This window comes from Aphidius gifuensis, linkage group LG6, assembly GCF_014905175.1.
Source record: "Aphidius gifuensis isolate YNYX2018 linkage group LG6, ASM1490517v1, whole genome shotgun sequence".
Lineage (NCBI taxonomy): Eukaryota > Metazoa > Arthropoda > Insecta > Hymenoptera > Braconidae > Aphidius > Aphidius gifuensis.
Genome location: NC_057793.1, coordinates 14,982,982 through 15,004,854, shown reverse-complemented (window position 1 = coordinate 15,004,854; position 21,873 = coordinate 14,982,982). Strand labels below are relative to the sequence as shown.

The 21,873-nt window shown below is 27.9% G+C and overlaps 1 protein-coding gene across 10 annotated transcripts in view; it reads left to right on the top strand.

Moving 5' to 3' along the window:
* Positions 1-21,873, top strand: part of LOC122859542 (glutamate receptor ionotropic, NMDA 2B) — a 414,324-nt gene that overhangs the window by 299,563 nt on the left and 92,888 nt on the right. For all 10 annotated transcript variants that reach the window (XR_006374357.1, XM_044163202.1, XM_044163197.1 and 7 more), the window contains 2 exons: positions 18,808-19,225; positions 19,316-19,506. Coding sequence is in view for 9 of the 10 variants with exons in the window: in XM_044163202.1 (XP_044019137.1) it covers positions 18,808-19,225; positions 19,316-19,506 (609 nt within the window). In the remaining variant the exon portion in view is untranslated. The remainder of the gene's footprint in view (positions 1-18,807; positions 19,226-19,315; positions 19,507-21,873) is intronic.

The following is a 21,873-nucleotide window of genomic DNA, read 5'->3' as shown; positions in this document are numbered from 1 at the left end:
TCCGATGTCAAATTTATTCTTGGTACGGTGCACAAATACTCTCCCAACTAAATTACACATTTTTCTATTGGTTCAAAAATTGTTTTCGTCATTTTTGAAAGATGGTTGAAATTGTGTAAATTTTGTAAATGGTTGAAAAATTATTTGGGTGAGAGAAAATTTAAAAATTATTCCATAGAAAAAAATTTTTTGATGTTTTAAAAGTGGGAATTACTGAGAAAATTCGAAAATTTCTGCTGGGTTTTTGCAGGCTGTCAATTATATTTTTCATTAATATTTTTCGAAATCGTCATGCTGTTTCAAAACTTTCCAGCTATAAGATAAGTATTAAATTCAAATTCTCTCTCTGCTGATTTTTTTTGAAAAAAATTTTCAAATGGTCAGAGAAATTTCTAAAGATATTGTCAATAATATTTAAATGGGGATTTGCAAATATTATACTGAGTTAAAAATTTACTTTTATAGAAATAATATTTCTATGATAATGCCAATTCAATTCTATGTATTTTGCATTATTATTCAATACAATGTATATAGTGTTCGGAGACAAGTTTGATCTTGCATAAATTCTTTAAATGTGAAAATGTATAGAAAAATCATAAGAATTAATCAATGCGTATGTATGTATGTATTGTAAGAAATAATTTTGAGAAACAATTTTATTTTATGAAAGATCTTATTTATTTATTTGTTCATTTTATTTATTTATTTATTTATTTATACAAATTCACTGCTCAGGAATAATATTTTACACATTATAATTCATTGCATTTTAAACAATCCCTTATTGGTACATAATAAGAAAGTCCAACATCATCATCAGCATCATTTTGTATGGGATGTTTTTGGCATCTCTTTAATTGTGAAATGAATAGATTTATACGTTGTTGCACAGATAAGTTTTCCCATATATCATCAATTTCATGTCCAGCAAATTTTACAGTTGCACATATTAGGAGAGCTGCAATATCTTTCTTGCTTAAATCATTTAAATTTTCAACAGCACAAAAATGTACAATTGATTTTTTTAAATTCGACTTTGTGGAGAATTTTTTCGTGTAGCAAGATTTATATTTCTGTACATTTTCATATGCACATTTATATGATGCACACAATACATGTGCCTTTGAATGTCGAATAGCAGGATGTTCTTCTTCCAGGATTCTTATACTTGGACAACCCAAGTCATCCAGATTAAAAATTGTTATTAGATTGTAGCGTAGAACGAAAATTAGCCATTTTTTTTTATCATTACCTTTGACAAACACACTTAAATTTTCCACTCAAAACTTGATTAATTATTGATAAAACTTCATCATATTTCTCAATACCACCCTTCTATGCAATTCCATGATAATTTCTTTCACAATCTTTTACAGTTTTTTGATATTCAGTACTCAATTGTTCTCTCCACAGGATGATTTAAATATTTTTATAATTGGTGAAATTCTTGGACAAAGTGGTTGAATAACCAATTCTTTTAAAACAAATAAACTATTTGTCTCTTGAAAGCCTTAAAAATCAAGAAAAGCTGACATTTTATTCTAATTTCACAGAATGTAGTCAGACGAAATTTCACAACAGACTTATGATGATGATATGCCAACAGTCCTAGCACACAATGCAAACAAAATCATCCCTACCACTTTATCCCCACTTTTTCATTTTCATTTATTTATTATCAAATAAAACTCAATTGTTGATAAAAATATAAACGATTCGAAAATATTGAGAAACATAACAAAAATTAATGTTACGCTCATATGTGATCATCGAACATCACCTTCAGCAAAATGCTGGTGTAATCCTGAGCATTAGGCTGTAGACTTTCGCCCAGAGGGCCCGGGTTCAAATCCCCGTTGGAACAAAAATTATTTAAAAAAAAAAAAAAAAGAAAAAAAAAACAAAATGGCGGCTCGATCAATTAAGAAATTTATTTATTTATTAAAGGCTTTGTCTGCGAGATCAGCCCGTTTAATAATGAAAAGTCACGGTCCATTCAGTGTTTGTGAACGTTGTTTGGTTATTGAACAGAGTATTAATCATCGAACTGTGTATATTTCTGTAAATAGCCTAGAACACACTGATCCATCTCAGCGTCAGCAAGATAATCCTTTGCATCATCATGGAACACCTGTGACACCTTATTAATTAAACCACAAATTAATATGATAAAGATAGTAGTTTGGATATAATGCATCTTGAGTGGTTAGGTATAATGAAAATTTTTCAGTTGATGTATGGATAAATGGAGTCATTGCAAACCTGACATTTAGTAGACAAAAAATTGAGCAGTTTTTAGCTCATTTATTACAATTAAAAAACCAGATTCCAGAAAAGTTTTAACGTTCAACTGCGTTACTAACAGGCGTTAGTGAGTGGATACCCAACTAACACAGATTTTCGACTCTTTATGCAGCAGGAGTTATTTTTAAAAGTGTCTACAGAAAGAGTACTATCGAAATTCAATGTCATTCTACATAGCTATGAGAATTTTGAATGCTTGGGAAACAGCAGGTAATTCAATGATTGAAATGAAAAATCATCATATTTGTGTGAAAGATAAAATTTATCCGGCTACTCAAGGTCTCTTGGAGTTATTATTTCAACAATCACCTAATGCATCTATTATTCGGAAAGTTGATCGAGAAATTTTCATTGAAATTATAAAATTAACAAATGCACATCGTAAAAATTTCAAACCTGATGGTGCATTTCTGACAAACAGGACACAAAAATATAAAAATTATGTATCACTGTTTGTCAAGTCTTTGAGAAAACAAAAAGTAGAGAGCAAAAAAGGTTCAGCACCTGTATTACCAAAATACAAAACACTACAGAAAAATAAGAAAATATATAATACAAATTATATATATTGGGATAATCCCAATGAGCTTGTCAATCGTCTTCAATTACTTGTAGCTTTAGAAAAAGCTGGCAATAATAGTCACACTAATGAAATTCTTCCAATTATTGAAAAATGAAGAGAAGCTGGTATTATTTGTTAATATATGTATGTGTTCATTCAGTTTTTAATGGACAGTCATAAAAAGGACATTGGAGTGGAATAATGTCTAGTGTTGATATATTCGGACGTCAATTATCAAATTAACGGAAATATTCTATCGGAGGAAAAAGTGATGGCGATGCAATAAGAGGACTACCTTGAGAAGGTTTCAAATTTACAGAAGACGGAAATTATGACATTGCAGAAAAAAAATAATGTCACATTGCCGATGCTCAAGACATGAATGATGCTGTCTTAAAAAAAGTAGCACTGATTCTGATTAAAAATGAAACTACTAATCTTCTTAGAATAACGGAAGAAGATAGTCAAAAAGATAACACTGAACTCATTAGTAAACTGACAATCAAAGTAGACACATTGCAAAAAAGTGTTGAAAAATCATGTCATACATTGGATGAGCTGAGTACAGAAGTTGCAAGTATATCTCATTATTTGACAGAAAATTTGGGAGTACGTTTAGAAAATCAAAAATAAAAATGAATAAAACAACAGAAAATAATAATAAAAAAGAAGACAATAACTATTTGAGAAGCGTTGTGGCACATGAGCTACACAAGCCTGCTCGCAGATATTATCGACGGAGACATGTTGACATTAGAGATCTCGATGAAACATGGCAATGTAATCTCGTCGACATGAGTGTATATGCTTCCGTAAATGAAAATTATAAGTTTATACTTACAATAATTGGTTATTTTTCCAAATATGCATTTGCTGTACCACTCAAAACAAAAAGTGCAAAAGATGTTACTACAGCAATAAAATCTGTTTTCCTGAAAGGTCGATATCCAAAGAAACATTTACATGTCGATCAAGGCAAAGAATTTTACAACAGGTAATTTAAGAATCTCATGAAAAAATATAATATAAATATGTACTCAGCATATAGTACTTTGAAAGCAAGTATAGTCGAAAGGTTTAATAGAACCCTGAAAAATCAAATGTGGGAAAGATTTACATTCCAAGGCAGTTATAAATGGTTGACTATACTCCCTGAATTGATTAGAAATTATAATAATACGAAGAACAGAACTATAGAAATGAAACCAAAAAATGTAACTAAAAACAATGAAAAGGATATATTGAGAGGAATATATCATAATCAAAATTCAATGTTTTGTGTCACATCAAAGTTGAAAAGAAAATTAAAAATTGGTGATAAAGTGCGAATAAGTAAATATAAAAAAATTTTCGAAAAAGGCTACACTCCCAATTGGACAACTGAAGTTTTTACAATCACAAAAGTATTGAATACGATCCCAATAACTTACAAGCTTGCTGACTATCAAGATATCAATGTTGAAGGATGTTTTTATCAAGAAAAAACTGAGTCTAGTACGCTATCCAGATATATATCTTGTCGAAAAAATTTAAAAAAAACGTAAAAATAAAGTACTTGTAAGATGGTTAGGTTTCGATTCTGAACATGATACATAGGAAAATGAATCAGGATTATGAATAATTTTATTTACAATGTATATAGGTATAAGAATTTTTTAATAAAAAATTGTAACAAAATGAAATTTTCAAATGTAATTTATTTATTGAATATTGTGAATGCTGTTTTTCTATATAATACTAATTATCAATGTATATATATAATTAAATTGCTTTCTTACCTTTCCTTACAGTCTTGATATCCGAATGATAAAATTTCAGAAAAACTTCTCGTTTATATAGGGATATATACAATAGAATAGCAGAAGGAGTACCTATTCAAATGACACGTATTTAGAGTCAGCAAATTCTCACGTGCATATTAATTTTTTGCAATTAATATTTATTCTTTATCATAAACAATTAAATACTACTACAGCATTTGATTAGTTTATATTTGAAAAATTCCACGTATCAAGAGTCAGCAAATTTTTTTGCAACATTGTATTTTAAATATATTTATACATGAGACATGAGACATGAGACTTGAGACTTGAGCTATGCCTCAGGACATGGGACATGACAAATTGCACGTTGAAATGACAAAATTTAATTTTTCCGGTCAAGTCTGTATTACTGACACATGGAGATTGGGAATTTAAACCATTAAATGGTATATGGGACATAAGATCTAAGACATGGGGCATGGGACATGAGAAATCGCACGTTAAAATAAGAAAATTTTTCCAAATCTGTATTACCGACACATGACAATTAGGATTTCACACCATCAAATGACAAATTTCTTTACTATCTCTACATTATCAACAACTGGAAATTCAAATGAAAAATTTCTTTATCATCTCTGTTTTACTGACCGAGTTGCAGTCTCCTGTCCCCTCGCCGATCTACCTTTTTTCGACCTCCCTCTGGTCTAGAACTCTATTAGCTACACTACTTATTTCAGATAATAGACTGAATCCAATTCAAGTTTAAAACCAATTCGTTTCGTGATTACTCATTGAAAAAATAAGATTGACTGCATATCTTATGATTTGAGAAGTATTATCAAAATATTATCGGGATCAGTCAAGGTCATGTATTCATCTCTTTTTCTTGAGTTGTTCTGTTGGACATTTTTATTTTTCGACTAGTTTCGTCTAGTTTTGCATTGTTGAAAATAATGTACTTAGAAATAAAAAGGAACTCAGCTTAGCCTTAGATGTAGCGAAGTAAAAAATCTAGCTAAGTAAAATAATGTAGATATTGATTGTTTAGCTACAATTACAGCTAAGTAAACAATTTTGGTGGTAAAGTAATGTAGATATTGCTTGTGTGACTATAATTAAAGCCCAGTAAAAAATCTAGCGAAGTAAAATAATGTAGATATTGATTGTGTGGCTGCAATTACAGCTAAGTAAAAAATCTAGCTAAGTAAAATAATGTAGGTATTGATTGCTTGGCTATAATTAATTAAATAATCTAGCTAAGTGAAATAATGCAGATGTTGATAGTGTGGCTACAATTACAGCTAAGTAAAAAATCTAGCTAAGTAAAAAATTTTGCTAGTAAAATAATGTAGTGATTGTGTGGCTACAATTACAGCTAAGTAAAAAATCTAGCTAAGAAAAAAATTTGCTGGTAAAATAATGTAGTGATTGTGTGGCTACAATTACAGCTAAGTAAAAAATCTAGCTAAGTAAAATAATTCAGATATCTAAATTTTTTTTTTTTTTAAGGGACTTAGTTTTTTTTGTAAAATTTAATTTTTTTTTCTAAGTCCATTGTTTTGAACTTGGCAAAACCAGACGAAACTAGTTGAAAAATAAAAATGACAACGGATGGTCATGAAGACCAGTATGGACGATAAGTCACGTCCCTCACCGCGGGGGCCACGGCACTAAATTCGGATATTCCCGTTCTGTTTACAATAGAGGAAGGTGCACTTTGTATTATCCCGGATTAGGGTGGCCCAATCCAATACTGACTGAAATATTATCAGGATAAATTAGACGAATAATGTAAAATTGTTATTTAATTTTTCTGTTGAGGATAAAATCAAGTATCAACATCCTGAACGTAGTTGCCTGATCTAATACTAATCAGAATCTAATTAGGATAAATTAGTCAAATAATTTCTTTCTTCATTACTATTAAGTATACCGCAAACTTATAATAATTTTTCTTGATCAGTTTTGGTTCAGGCATCCTGATCTATTTTAGGTCAAGAGTACTGACTTGAACCTTATGACCTGGTTCGGTATCCTGATTAAGTTGCAATCTGAACCTTTCCAAAAGGCGTTACATCTTGACCCTTTTCTAATCGAAATGCCTTTGCTTTGGTAAAATCTGATGTTGATAATAATATAAAAGAGTAAGATAAACATATGATGGTTGAAGAAATATAGTCTAAGTATGAATGTACAAAACCGAAAAAAAAATTGTTAAAAATTAATAATAATTTACTATTGACTATTATCATAACTATTGAATTAATTAATTATTACTAAATTCTTTATTGAATTGATTATCAATTATTGCATTTATTATTAATTTATAAATTCATTATTAGTTATTGAATGTTAATTAGGTATAGTTATAATTTATTATTGTTTTCTCGTTGAAATGATAATATTTGTCTTTTAGTTTTGTTTTTTTTTCATGCAAAAAAAAATTAGTCAAACTATAAGTTGATATTTATTAAAAAAACAAAAAAAAAGAACCCAAAAAATTAAAGTTAAGTTCGACATAAAAAATAAAAACAAGTTCTGTTCTGTCAAATTCACATGAAACGAACTTTTTTCATTAGGTTCTTTTTCAAATATATATGTTAGATTATGAAAAAAATAATACCTTGAGAATCGTTCTAGACTAAGTTTTGAAAAAAATGTATATTTATATATTATTTAACAACAATATTTATATTTAAAAGTTATACATATATTATATGTATCGGTATCATATATAAGCATGTCATTTTAAATTTGAAAATTAATACTTTTTTGTTATCAACGTTGAGATATAAACGACATCAACGAAGCTCTTATTTGATGCTGATAAATTAATAATTAAAAAATATTTTTTTCTTCCTGCAGAACTGTGACTTTTTGTTTTCTTGATACCTTAATAGTAGTATCAGGTTGAATGTACTTTGAATAATAAACAATCACAATTTTTCTTTTTTAAGATCGCTCGGTTAAACTTCAAGGAAATATTTTTAATAATCGCTAGCTTTTTTCAATCATTTTAATTATTGTATCAAAATTATGATCAAGTGATCTCAACAGCGGTCTAATCAATTCTTCTCGACTCTTTGTATTGACTCGCCAATTTTTTTTCAAGTTACGAATTTGCAAAAAAATGCCACAAATTTATTCATATTATTCTCCTTACTCCTTCTATCACACACTCAGAGAAGGGTATGTTTACAGTTAACGTATCCTCTTTACTATTAATATATCGTATGTTTGACTGGGTTATGAATAATAAGTTTAAAGTTAATATATGATATTTCAATATTAAACATACATATGTTAACTATTAGCATATCTATTGTGGCGCTAATCTAGAAATGTTAACTATTATTATGCGTATCTTTAAGTTAAACATATATACTTTATCTGATAGTATATTTATATTCACTATTAAAAAATATATATTAACTATTAATATATCAGTATAAGATAAATTTGGGGTCCTGTTATAGCTGAAATTATAAATATAAATATAAAAATAAAAATTTAATTCAAATGTTCAAATATATTGACGTGAAAAATAAATTGAAATTGGAAACGAGACCTGGTAACGTTTGTTGGAGCGTGTGGCCCGCGTTACCCGTTGAAAATTAAATATTTTCAATACTCTGGCTAGAGCCATATAAACATTTTATTTCAATTCTATCGTAAATTGACTTATTCATTGGGCTCTTCTTACAGTTTTTTTTTTTTTTTGCGAGCCATAACTTTTGTTATAATCAAGGTAGAGATTTTGTATTGAGCTCATATAATGCGCTTGGAAAGGCAGCATTATATTCTAGTGACAGCGTGAAGAGTTTTTTTCTATCATAAACAGTTTTCGGGAAAAACGATAAAATATCCGTATTTTATGTTTAATTTTAAAGTTTTTTGAAGTGAAACTTCTTTAGAATGGGCAGTAAAAAAAAAAACAACAGATGGATGCAACGAAAGTAACGGTATGAAGGTAAGTAATTTTAAATTATTTTTTATCTTGTTTTATTTATTTATTCCCTTGACAACGATACGAAAAAATTTGTTTCAAAATTTTAGTTTCATGAAAGATTCAAGAGACAAAGGTGAATATTGAAGTTAAAACTTTTATTATATACAATATATAATTTATTATATTATTTTTCATTAAATAATGAGTATTTAAAATTAATCTGTTAAATGAACAAATAATACACAAGATAATGGTTCAAGTGCTTGACATAATATGACAGCAACATCATAATCACAATACCGAACAACAATAAATAATATGTGGATGAAATGTGGTACCACGTGAACGTAAAGATAGTAAAGATGGTATTTCAGATTGTATAGGATTCCAAGAAACATTTAATGAAATTGAAATATTACCAGAAAAATGTGACAAATGTACTGGTAATCCTAAATCAGTCAAAATTAAAATACGACCAGGTGCTATACCAATGTCTGATAATTTTGATGAGACTTGTACTGGTGGTTATAATATTATTTTTAAACAAATAATGAGTATCTAAAATGAATCTGTTAAATAAACAATTAATACACAAGATAGTAGTTGTTTAAGTGCTTGACATAATACAACAGTAACATCATAATCACAATACCAAACCACAATAAATAATATATGTGGATAAAATGTATGTAATATATGTGGATAAAATATATGTGGATAATATAGTAAAGATAGTAAAGATGGTATTTTAGATTTTATAGGAATTCAAGAAACAATTAATGACATTGAAATATTATCAGAAAAATGTGACGAATGTACTGGTAATCCTAAATCAGTAAAATTTAAAATAGGACCAGGTGCTATACCAATGTCTGGTAATTTTCATGAGACTTGTACTGGTAGTTGTAATAATATTTTAAATCAAATAATGAGTATTTGAAATGAATATGTCCAATAATCAAATAATACACAAGATAGTGGTTATTCAAGTGCTTGTGCTTGTTATGATTGTGCTTGTCATGATCGAAATAAATTCAAGATCTTGAATGAATTTGTAAAGGACAAAAAAATAGAACGGATGATTAAATATTGAATCATTCAATGAAACAACAACAACAGGAGTAAATTATAATTTGATAAATGATGTACCAAGTGGAAATCAAAATAACAACAACAATATTGATCATATATAAACAACAGCAATCATAATAGAACAAATACACAGTGGTGGTGGTGGCGGCAATGATGCACCATCGTGTGTTTGTCGTTAATTCGCTCATAAAAAAGATGTTGAAAAAATCGATCAATATTTGACATTAAATTTTTTTTAAATCAAATAGTTCGTTCTGTTTTTTTTTTTTTTTTTATTCAAATATTGAGGAGATAGCTACTAAATTAGAATCAAATTTATTTCAATTATAATTTGTATTAATTTTATTTATATTTTTCAGGCTGTAACATGTCAGATTACGAGGCTAAAATTGACTCAATATTCAATAATATTGGAAGCTTAAGTCATCTAAAGTTGATATATCGGGAAAATATTAAAAGATATCATCCCGACAAAAATCCTGAAGATAAAAGAGCAACTGAAAAAACTCAGTATTTCATGAATATATATACATAAAATAAAAAGTATACATGAAATAGTAATAGAAGTGTTTGGCTGACTAGTTGTTCAATAAATAAATATTTATATAAAACTAGCTGATTAACCCGGCTTTGCTCGGGATTATTTTGACAATTTTTGAATGTTATCATTTGTTTAAAAAAAATTGGAGCTAGCTAGCTTGAAATAATATTCCCAACTTACGGTTGAGAGTTGAATATATTTCCCGTTATTCAATTTTCGATTTTTTGGTTGCAAATGAAAGCCGGAAAAATCATCTATTCCGATGAATTTTCCAGAATTTTCGTGCTCATTTTTTTTTTAGATAATTGATATCAAAACTGGAAACTTCAACACCTAGGAATAGGTACAGAACACATATTAACGCTTGTAGTTGAAAGAATTTTTATCAATTATTGCTGAGTCAACTATCAATTTGTTCTACTTAACAATACGGATTATTAAAGAAGTTATAGATCCTTTTTCTCCTAGGGATTCAGTGGACATATAATTTTGAATGGTGCTGTTCCTTGTTTCTCTGCTGTAGTAGTATGTGTGTATCTATCCAGATAGATTACAGACACATATACTCCTAAGAACCTGCTAGTATAGTGGTTATACTTTGGACAGGGGGGCATTGAGAATATTTTCTATAACCATATGTAGAATACCCCTCTCGGACCAAAACTTTGTTAGACAATGGAATTTACTTTCAACCTTAATTATTTGAATAAAATTAACTTTTTTTGAATGAAATAATACGGTATAATGATAATTATTAAATAATTTCGCACTGCTAATTTTATTATTAAAGACAGAATTAATGGAAAATCTAAATCAAGGTTATCCATTAAATAAATTAGTACGTACTCACTGACTGAATTTTATTATTCTTAACGTTAAAAATATTTTTATTTTAATACACAGTTGATTTTATATTAACATAACACATTTCCTTTGAACCGAATATTTACCAAAGTTTTTAAGCTTGCCCTGGTAGAAATATTTTTCCAACTTTTTCCGCCTTTTTTCCAACTTTCTCCACCTTTTGTCCAACTTTCTCTACCTTTTTACAAAAATGACCCATGGTCCGAAAAAAGTTGGAAGAAAGTTGGAGAAATATTTCTACCAGGGAGCATCTTTATTTTGACCTACACTTCTATTAATCTATCGGCTTGATGATTTCTAAGCTAGTTGGTTTAAAAATATTATTGTTAATTTTTTTTCAATTTTTTGATTATGTTAAAACGCAAATAGATAAATCATTTGGGACTATAGGGCGTTATTTCTCTTTTTTCAACTCTGTGATTGTATCTATAAGTAGATAGCAGCCACTACCGAAGCGCCGCTTGTTGACTTGGGTGCGTAACGGGCTATAATTAATAACTCGGTCGTTTATTAAGATAGAAAATTGAATAAACGCCTATAACGATCTGCGAGATAAGCTCTTTGATTTAAAAAAAAAATCACGATGATCGGTTGGGTAGTTGCTGAGATTATTTTTAATTTGGCTTTGCTTGGGATTATTTTTACAATTTCAAAGATGTTATCATTTGTTTAAAAGAATTAAAGACTTGCTAGCTCTAAATAATATTCCTATTCCAAACTTGAGGTTGAAAGTTAAATAAATTTTCCGTTATTTAATTTTCGATTTTTTGGTGGCAAATAAAAATGTATTTTTTTTCAATTTTCCTGCTAGTTTTTTTTTTAGATAATGAATGTCAAAGTTGACGACTTCAAGTACACATAAGAATAGGGGCAGAATACATATTTACGCTTGTCATTAAAAAAATTTTTACTACTACTATTTTTTAATTATCAGTTTGTTTTTCTTTACAATGCGGATGACATACTATTGAATCCAAACTTTGTTTGACGATGGGGTTTACTTTCAACCTTAATTATTTAAATGGAATTTTCTTTTTCAATTTTTTGAATGAATTAACAATGTATGATGATATCTATTAAATAATTTCGCATTGTCATTTTCATTATCATTCAAAACAGAATAGGAAATCTAAACCAAGGTTATCCAACAAAGAAATTATTATGTACTGACGGACTGAATTTCATTATTTTGAACGTTAACATTTTCATTTTATTACACATTTTCTATTGATAACACATATCATTTAAACCGAATATTTACCAAAATTCTTAAGCTTGTTGTGACCTACACTTCTTTTTATTTATCGGCCTGATAATTCCCAAGCTAATATTATTGTTAATTTTTTTTCAATTTTTCGATTATGTTTAAATGCAAATATAGATAAATCATTTGGGACTATAGCGCGTTCTCTCTCTTTTTCCACTTCTGTGATTGTATGAGTGTAAAGCACCTACTCCCAAAGCGCCGGCTGTTGCCTCTGCCGCGTAACAGGCTATTATTTATAATAAATAACAACTCGGTTGTTTATTAAGATATGGATTCGAATAAACGCCTATCACGATCTCCGCGATAAGCTCTTTGATTTAAAGAAAAAATCACAATGATCGGTTCGGTAGTTGCTGAGAACATTACCAACAAAGTTTTTCATTTTCACATTTATATATAATTTTTTTTTTCCTAGCTTCCTATGGGCTCAAATTGTTGTGTTTGATGATAGAAAAATTCAGGTAAAATTTTGAAAAGATTCATTCATTTTTGAACCCACGAATTAAGGTTGAATTTTCCCATTTAATTAACATGTAAAAAAGACATTTCCTTAATTATCCTTGAATATCTTGGTCAATACCCAAGATAAAAATTTAATTATTTCACCATATTAAAGCTCTTTAAAACAGCTTTAAAAAATGTATATACTTTTTTTTTTAACTTTAATTTTGTCGTCTGGAATTAGGCTATAATATAGAAAACATAAAAAATTGATTTAACTCGTTAACGAAAAAACAGTATAAATTCATAACTTAAAAAATAATTGACCTATACACTTCGAATTTGGCTTAAAAAAAGCGTCTTAAAAAACTACATCTTTTTTATGAATAAATAATTAATTTATAAACAATAGTTTTCACGAAAAAAATAAAATGAGACTTTTTTTTTTTTTATTTTCTGCTTTTTTTAAAATAAAAAAAAAATAGACTTTTAAAATTATTTAGACACTTTGGAAAAATAAAGAGTATAAAAAAGTGCTTTTTTATAATTAAATATATAGATTATACGTCTTTTTTATCAATACAAAAAAAAAAAACAGATATTATTTCAATGATACAAATTTTTTATTAAATTTTTATAAAAGTTTAACATGTTTAACTAACGAATAAAGAAGTCATTTTTTTTTTTATGATTTAAGTGACTAGATTAATTTTTCGCTGAAGCAATTGTAAATTTGTGACAATCAGGTAAAACTTGACGACTATTCTGGACAACTTGTAACAATGCTTGTAATTGATCTTCGTTTTTAGTCAAGCATTGATTAAAGTTTTCAACCAGCGCAACACCTCTTTCAGCTGAATCATTAATTACTTCTAAATTTATGTATATTTTTCTAGCCCTTTGATAGTCAGGATCTTTATGCTATTCAGTTAGATCACGATGTAAAAAATCATAAGACAAATCAAATTGTTTAAAAATAATCAATGATTTTTGAGAAACAAAGTCACTAAGATCTTTTTTCAGTAATTTTTTTAAATCTTCTTCATCTAATAATAGTCGTTTTGAATAATCCGTGACCTTGCTACGATGAAGCATTGAATTTACCATTTTTTTTTTTACCTCATTTGTTACATTGTCATCAAAGAGTGCTAGGCCAATAAGGTCCTCTGAGCAGTACCACATGTGCTTAGATAATTTTAACATTACCTTTTCAGAAATTTTTCTATTCGTTTTTACAAATTCTTTTAAATTTTTTAATAACATAAAATCATGATTTGCTGCTTCAATTGCTAGTGGAGCTTTAAACCATGACTTTATGTAAAACTTAACAATGAAAATACAAATTTCTTGAAGAGCACGTTGCTCAAAAATTTTCAAAGATAATTGTTTACGGAACAAAAACATTTTCAAACAATAAATGGCTTTGGAAAGAAACCTTGCATGATGCATTGCACCAGGTGCTTTAAATTTTATTCCATTTGGTGGTGTCTTATCCAAAAAAATATAAGATAATGTTAAAAATTCTTTGTAATCACCTCGTGGCTGTTTCAACTAAAATTGTATTAAAAAAAAAAATTTTATTATTAAAAACGATATGAAAAACAAGAAATTTTTAACGATCCATATTTTATATTTTGCTCTGATACAAAAATCTAAATATGCATTGTAAACTTATTTATCTTGGTCAATCCACAACAAAAGAATTTATTTGACTTTTATTTTTTCAATAATTAATATATAACTAAAAAAATATATAGAAAAATTACAAATAATAAAGATATATTTTCTACGAAGTTTTGTCTAAATAAATTGTTTTCAAAGTTTATAGATAAAAAAAAATACATATTCTATTAACTGATAATAATAAAACTCAATTGACATATTGACACAAATGATATTTTAAATCATTTATTTAATACCTAATATATTTTTTTATTTTATTTTTTTAAAATTATATATAAACTTCTAAAAGAATTTATTTAAACTATTAAATTTCATGTATGTCACTGTGCTGTATAAATAAGCTTGCATTGAAAATTGAGATTTTTGGTTAAAAAAAAAAAAAAAAAATCCTTTTCTTGATAATAAATTTAATAAATTGGTAATTTACGTGTTTCCTGTCAATAAAAAAAACTTTTACCTCAAGATGGTATTCAATGAATCTCAAAATATCATCTTCATCACTTGCAAGAGCTTTTTTTACAGTTTTATCTTTAATTCCAGATTCGTATCTTGACTGGTCAATTTTATTCCAGTTTTTTTGAAAATTATTCAAAAAAGCAACGTTTGGACCTGTTTGTACACCCCAATAAATTTCAAACGCACATTTCTATAATATTTCATTAATATGATGACGACAAGGAAAGTACAATAGAGTCTTTTGTAATTTTTTTTCAATTAAAACTGCAGCTCCATTCAGTCGCCCTAAAATAAATAATACGTAAAATATAAATCTTTTCGTTTACACTAATTAACAGTTACGTTACATTTAAGTTTCTAAACAATGAATAAACTAAATCAATAAATAAATAAATAAATAAATAAATAAATAAATAATTTAATTAATTAATAAATAAATTAATAAATAAATAATTCAAGTCAGTTGTTTTACCGGTATTGGAATTTGTAGTATCAAAGCATAGTGCTTTAACACGAGTGTCAAGCTTCCACTCCTTTAAAATTTGTACAACAGCATCAGCTTGTTGTTGACCTGTACCATTCTTAATTTTAGGACCACCAAGAAGATGACTCGTGTTGATTCCAGACACTGTTACAGAAATGCGATCAACCATTTCATGTCCAACAATATCATTGAGAATTTTTCCATCAAAATGTGCAACCAAATAATTATCTGTTTGAAGATAGTTTTTTAAATCATTTGATAATTTATCTCGATACTCTATTCGACATCGACGCACAGTGCTAGCACTCAAATTAAAATTGTTTAAATTATGCCCTAAGCCAATAATAACAGCAGCAATTATAAACATGGCACTTCTATCAGTCGTAGCAGTTCTATCAAGTACAGAAGCAATTAGTGGTGTTAAAATTTTTTGTTTTTTCGTTGGTACCACTCAATAAATTTTCCAAACATAAATACAGAAAACATAAAAACATAAAAACAGAAAAGAACTAAGAAAAGTGCTTGACTTGAAATGAAAATAAATTCTATCAATATTACAATTCTTATTTTTTTCGTTAAACAAACAAAAAGTATTAATAAAAAAGACGTATAAACTATATATTTAATTATAAAAAAGCACTTTTTTATACTCTTTATTTTTCCAAAGTGTCTAAATAATTTTAAAAGTCTATTTTTTTTTTATTTTAAAAAAAGCAGAAAATAAAAAAAAAAAAAGTCTCATTTTATTTTTTTCGTGAAAACTATTGTTTATAAATTAATTATTTATTCATAAAAAAGATGTAGTTTTTTAAGACGCTTTTTTCAAGCCAAATTCGAAGTGTATAGGTCAATTATTTTTTAAGTTATGAATTTATACTGTTTTTTCGTTAACGAGTTAAATCAATTTTTTATGTTTTCAATATTATAGCCTAATTCCAGACGACAAAATTAAAGTTAAAAAAAAAAAAAATATAGTCAAGTCCCCCAAGGTGCATCCTAAGTGTTCCGTAGGATTTTTTATTTTTTTTTTTGTTGTTTGTTTTTTCATTTTGTTGTAAAATAAATGACTATTTTTTTTGTTTTGTTTTATTTTCTAATGTTGTTTATTTCTGTTGTTTAATAAAAAAAAAAATAAACGACCGAAAAATTTCAAAAAAATATCGTAGAGTCTACAGATGAAGCGTCGTCGATTGAATCATTGCCGGATCCGATCCGTCAATATTTGAAATTGGGCCCTGTCGAAAAATGGCACTATCACATCTGATAAGGCCCAAAAATTGAAAATAAATATGATGATTGCTTTTGGGAAAAAAAAAAACATAAATTTTATTTAACATCAACTAATTCGGTTAGGCGGTTCAAAAAATATCTTGCAAAAACAAATTCTGACACTACATTTTGTTTAATAAAAAAAAAAATAAACGACTCAAAAATTTCAAAAAAATATCGGAAAGTCTACAGATGAAGCGTCGTCGATTGAATCATTGCCGGATCCGATCCGTCAATATTTGAAATTGGACCCTGTAGAAAAATGGCACTATCACAACTGATAAGGGCCAAAAATTGAAAATAAATACGATGATTGCTTTTGGGAAAAAAAATGGAACCTAATGGGCTTCATAGAAGCCAATTCGATTCATAACTTTTATTTTTATCGCGAAATAACAAAAAGTCACACGAAAAGTGAAAACATAAGTGTCCTACGGAACACTAAAAAGTATATACATTTTTTAAAGCTGTTTTAAAGAGCTTTAATATGGTGAAATAATTAAATTTTTATCTTGGGTATTGACCAAGATATTCAAGGATAATTAAGGAAATGTCTTTTTTACATGTTAATTAAATGGGAAAATTCAACCTTAATTCGTGGGTTCAAAAATGAATGAATCTTTTCAAAATTTTACCTGAATTTTTCTATCATCAAACACAACATCTTGAGCCCATAGGAGGCTAGGAAAAAAAAAATTTTTTTTTTTGAAGCAGTCTAAATTATATATAGATTACAATATTCTGTGTTGAGTTTTTGAATTAGAATTTCATTTACATAGAACCTTAATATTATAACTAATCAATAAATTCAAAAATTTCTATCATAATTGTTAATAACTGAATGAACATAATAGTACACTCGGAAGGAGAGCGAAAAAGACAACTAGTCAAAAATATATTAATGCAACGAGAGATCTTTCAATTACTATTTATTAAAATTACTAAACCCGGCAGGGAAGGCACAGTTGCTTCAGCAACTGTATGATCATTTTTCTTCTTGAATACTATTAGAGATAGCAGAAAAAACTTGCAATGCGGGCGGTAGAGTTTTTTATGGCACGGAATATGAACCTAATACAAATTTTTTATTCTGATTTTGCGTTGAGTTATTCATTGCAACATTTTTCAGATTTTTTTCAGCGAGCTATAACTTTCGTAATAATGAAGATAAAGATTTCGTAATGCGGGAAATAGAGTTTTTTGTCAGTGCGTAATATGAGCCTCATATGAAGTCTTTACCTCTATTTGACGTTGAGTTATCCATTGCGCCGTTTTTAATACTTGCAAAATTTCCAAATAAAGATGTATGTAATATTTTAAGTTACATAAATAATAATTCGAAAATAATTAAATATTATACAAAGAAGGTTTAAAAACAGAAATCCTTTGGTTTTCAAATTATTTCCAATATTTGTATTCCAAAAATCCATAATTCTTTAAAACATCATTAAAATTGTTCTTGATTGATGTCATTGCACGCATTATTTAGTTATATTTAATATATTAAATAACAAAAAAAAAAAAAAAAAAACAATTAGGTGCCGATGTTTCCAAAGAATATAAAAAGTAAAATATGCGCATTTCGTACATTCTCCAACGAATGTGCGTCACCAATTGTTAGAAAAACTATTATCCAGAGAAAAAAAATTTTTTTTTTCTCTCCTTAGAGCTCAGTTAATTCTTTTTTTACGAAGCAAACGAACTCTCTCAAAAATTTTTCGTTATGATTTTTTTTTTGAGTCAGCTCACATAATTTTCTTAGTTCTCATTTGATTAAGACCCTGATGTACTTTTTTTTACCCTGAATCATGCATAGATGCGTCAGTTTTTACCTTCATTTCAGGTTCATGATCTCGATGTCTCAGGTTTAATGATTAGTAACCTGTTTGATTCACTCTGTGTCTAAAAGATGCTGACACCCAACGTGAGATGAGTGAATATCAAACACTCAGTAAAATTACAATCTCCTTGGTTTAAAGTTGAACATGGTCTAATCAAAAAATCCACAATAATAATGATAAAATATATCTCCTAGCCTTCTGGTTCTTACACTATACTCATCCTTTCTGTTTTAGTCATATTCAATGTTTTTTAGTTTAATAATAACTTAACTGTATCATTGACAGAGAAATCGATGCATTTTTCTATGATGGGACAGTGTTGGATTATTTGGTCGCTCAAGACGAAGAGTGTCGTTTATTGACAGTCGGTTCATGGTATGCAATGACTGGTTATGGTCTTGCGTTTGCTAGAAAATCAAAATACGTAGAAATGTTTAATAAAAGATTACTTGATTATCGAGAAAATGGTGACCTTGAGCGTTTACGGAGATACTGGATGACGGGTACATGTAAACCTGGTAAAGAAGTTCAGAAAAGTAGCGATCCACTGGCCCTAGAACAATTTTTGAGTGCATTCTTACTGTTGATGGCTGGAATATTGCTTGCTGCTGCTCTTCTTCTACTGGAACATCTTTATTTTAAGTATATTCGACATCATATCACAAAAAGTAATGGAGGAGGATGTTGTGCTTTGATAAGTTATGTAAGATAATCTTTGAGTTTCCTGATGGTTGAAAATGTTATCATTTATTTGATTGATTATAACCTCCCTTTTTTCCCGATATTGTTTTAGAGCATGGGTCAATCACTAACTTTTCGGGGTGCTGGTTACAAAACAGAAGATGCTATTAGTCAAGAAACTTGTGATTCAGTATGTGATACACATCTATGGAAAGTCAAGCAAGAACTATATATGGCACAAATTAGAATAAGACAGCTGGAAAAAGATTTTGAAGCCCATGGATTACAACCAAGCCAATCAAGGTATATAATAACATTCAACATTTTTTTTCTAATAAATATATTGTGAAACCAGCTTTTAATATGTTTGCATATACATATATAATGTTATGCATATACATATATATGTGTGTATTTCGGTTCCTTTGCGTTCATGAACAAAACTAATATTTTCTACTGTGTGTTATCATATCTTCCGTTAAAAAAAAATTAGCGTGTTGCGAGTACGCGCGGGGGAAGTGAAACTTCTTTCAGAGTAGTTTCATGTCACGCTGAATATTATTAATAATAATAATAATAATAATAATAATATTAATCCTGACAATAATATTCGAATATAAATATTATTAGTTAATAATAATTATTAGTATTTATATTTCGAATATTATTATTATAAATTTTATTATTTATATCGACACATTAATGGAAGAAGGGCGTAAGTGCCATTTTTAGGAATTTTTTTTTTCTAAAAGGAAAAGGGCGTGAGTTCGGGCTTTGCATCTAATTTTAAGGCTTAAGGCGAAGCAATACCTTTGGTTTCAAGTGAACCCTAACCTATATTTATCGATAGAGCGAATTCTCGCCCCATCTATGAGTCCCAAAGTACATTGGGCCCATACTTCGGCATAGCCGGGATACTTTTTACCCTAAATCTATATAACCATGCTTTACAACAAATGAGGTTTCGTATACTTTAACTTGTTAAACAATATAATATTGTCATATTGAAACCTTGTCCTAAAATAATTATTAATATATTATAATTATCTTTTACGTATATTGAAATAAGTATTCATAATTTTCTCAATACATAAATACAAAAATATATTACTAATATTGACAAGACGGCATGCAAAAAAAAATAATGATCTTAATATTATAAAATGTACTTTACATATTTATTTTGAATCCAATCAAAACATTATTTTTTCAATCATGCAATAAAGCGTAGTTCTATTTCAAAAACAAAAGAGATTATACGTGCATACAATAATGAATTCTGGTGACGTCTAAAACTTGAAAAATATTGAGACTTATTACGTGTCATTATTATAATTTATAATAATTATTCAGTACCATGCACTTTGATTTGTCATATATATTAAATCATATATCAATCATGAAATAACTGGTCACCAGAATTTTACATTATTTATAATCTTTTCTTTAAGATTTTAGGTTCATGCTAAATATAAAAAACCATGCAAAATTCATAACATATCTGTTTTTGATAATACGGTTCTGGCATTGCTGGTATTATTATAATATTGTCATTATTATAATTACAGCAATGTTGAAGAATACTTGCAAGCAAATCTATTATGAACTACTAGAATATAAAAAACCATGCTAAATATAAAACACCATGCAAAATTCATAACAAATATGTAATTGTTGTAATTTTTTTTTTTTGACAACTTGATGTTACAAAATGTAAACAAACTAGTATTTTCTTCAAACTACTTACATACAAAGCAAAACCAAAATCCGATTTTTTACTGTTTGGCACAACACTCTAATCTCTACAATTAACATCATGGGCATTGGGCCCCCAACCTAAATTTCATCCCCCAAGTTGCAGAAGCGTTCTCAGTGCCATCTAGTTTTTACAAATTTTGAAGAATGACGTAGTGATTGATGATAAAAAAGGTCATAATTATTAAAAAAAACAATAAAATTTTTTTTTATAATTTACAATTTTTAAGATAATCAGCCCATGGCCATATTATTCTAAGTTCTCCTGCAAATTTTGGAAACTGAGAATGCATTTTTGAATGAAAACGGGTCAATCGCGTTTTTATAGAAAACTGTAATTTATTAATAATTTTTTTTTGTTATTAACAATTTTTGAGACAATCAGCCCATCGGCCATGCAATTTTATATTGACCTTTAAAATTTCATGCCTCTAAGTTCAATATTAAAAAAGTTTGGGCGATTCTTGTGAAACGCTTTTTTCAAAGGTATTGCTTCGCCTTAAAGAAAAATAAAGGTGCGTATGTTCAGGGACTTACGCCTTTTTTCCATTCTCAAAATCATTTTTAATAAGAGATGAAGATTTGCAATTATTTTTATGTTTTTCGTATTGATAATAAATTATGTATAATTATCAGTAAACAATCAATAATTTAAAAAATCCTGCCATTAAATAAATTTCATATAAAATTGAAAATATGCTTTTCATCTTTTATCAAAAATTATTTTGATAACGGGAAAAAAGGCGTAAATCCTTGGACATACGCCCTTTATCCTTTGTCAAAGGTTGTTACGCCCATTTTCCCTTTTTTTTAAGTATTAAAATTAGATGAAAAACCCGAAAATTTATAAATTTGCACTTACGCCCTTTTTCCTTCAAAATTGACGTTTTTGGCACTTCATTCTTTAATGCGACA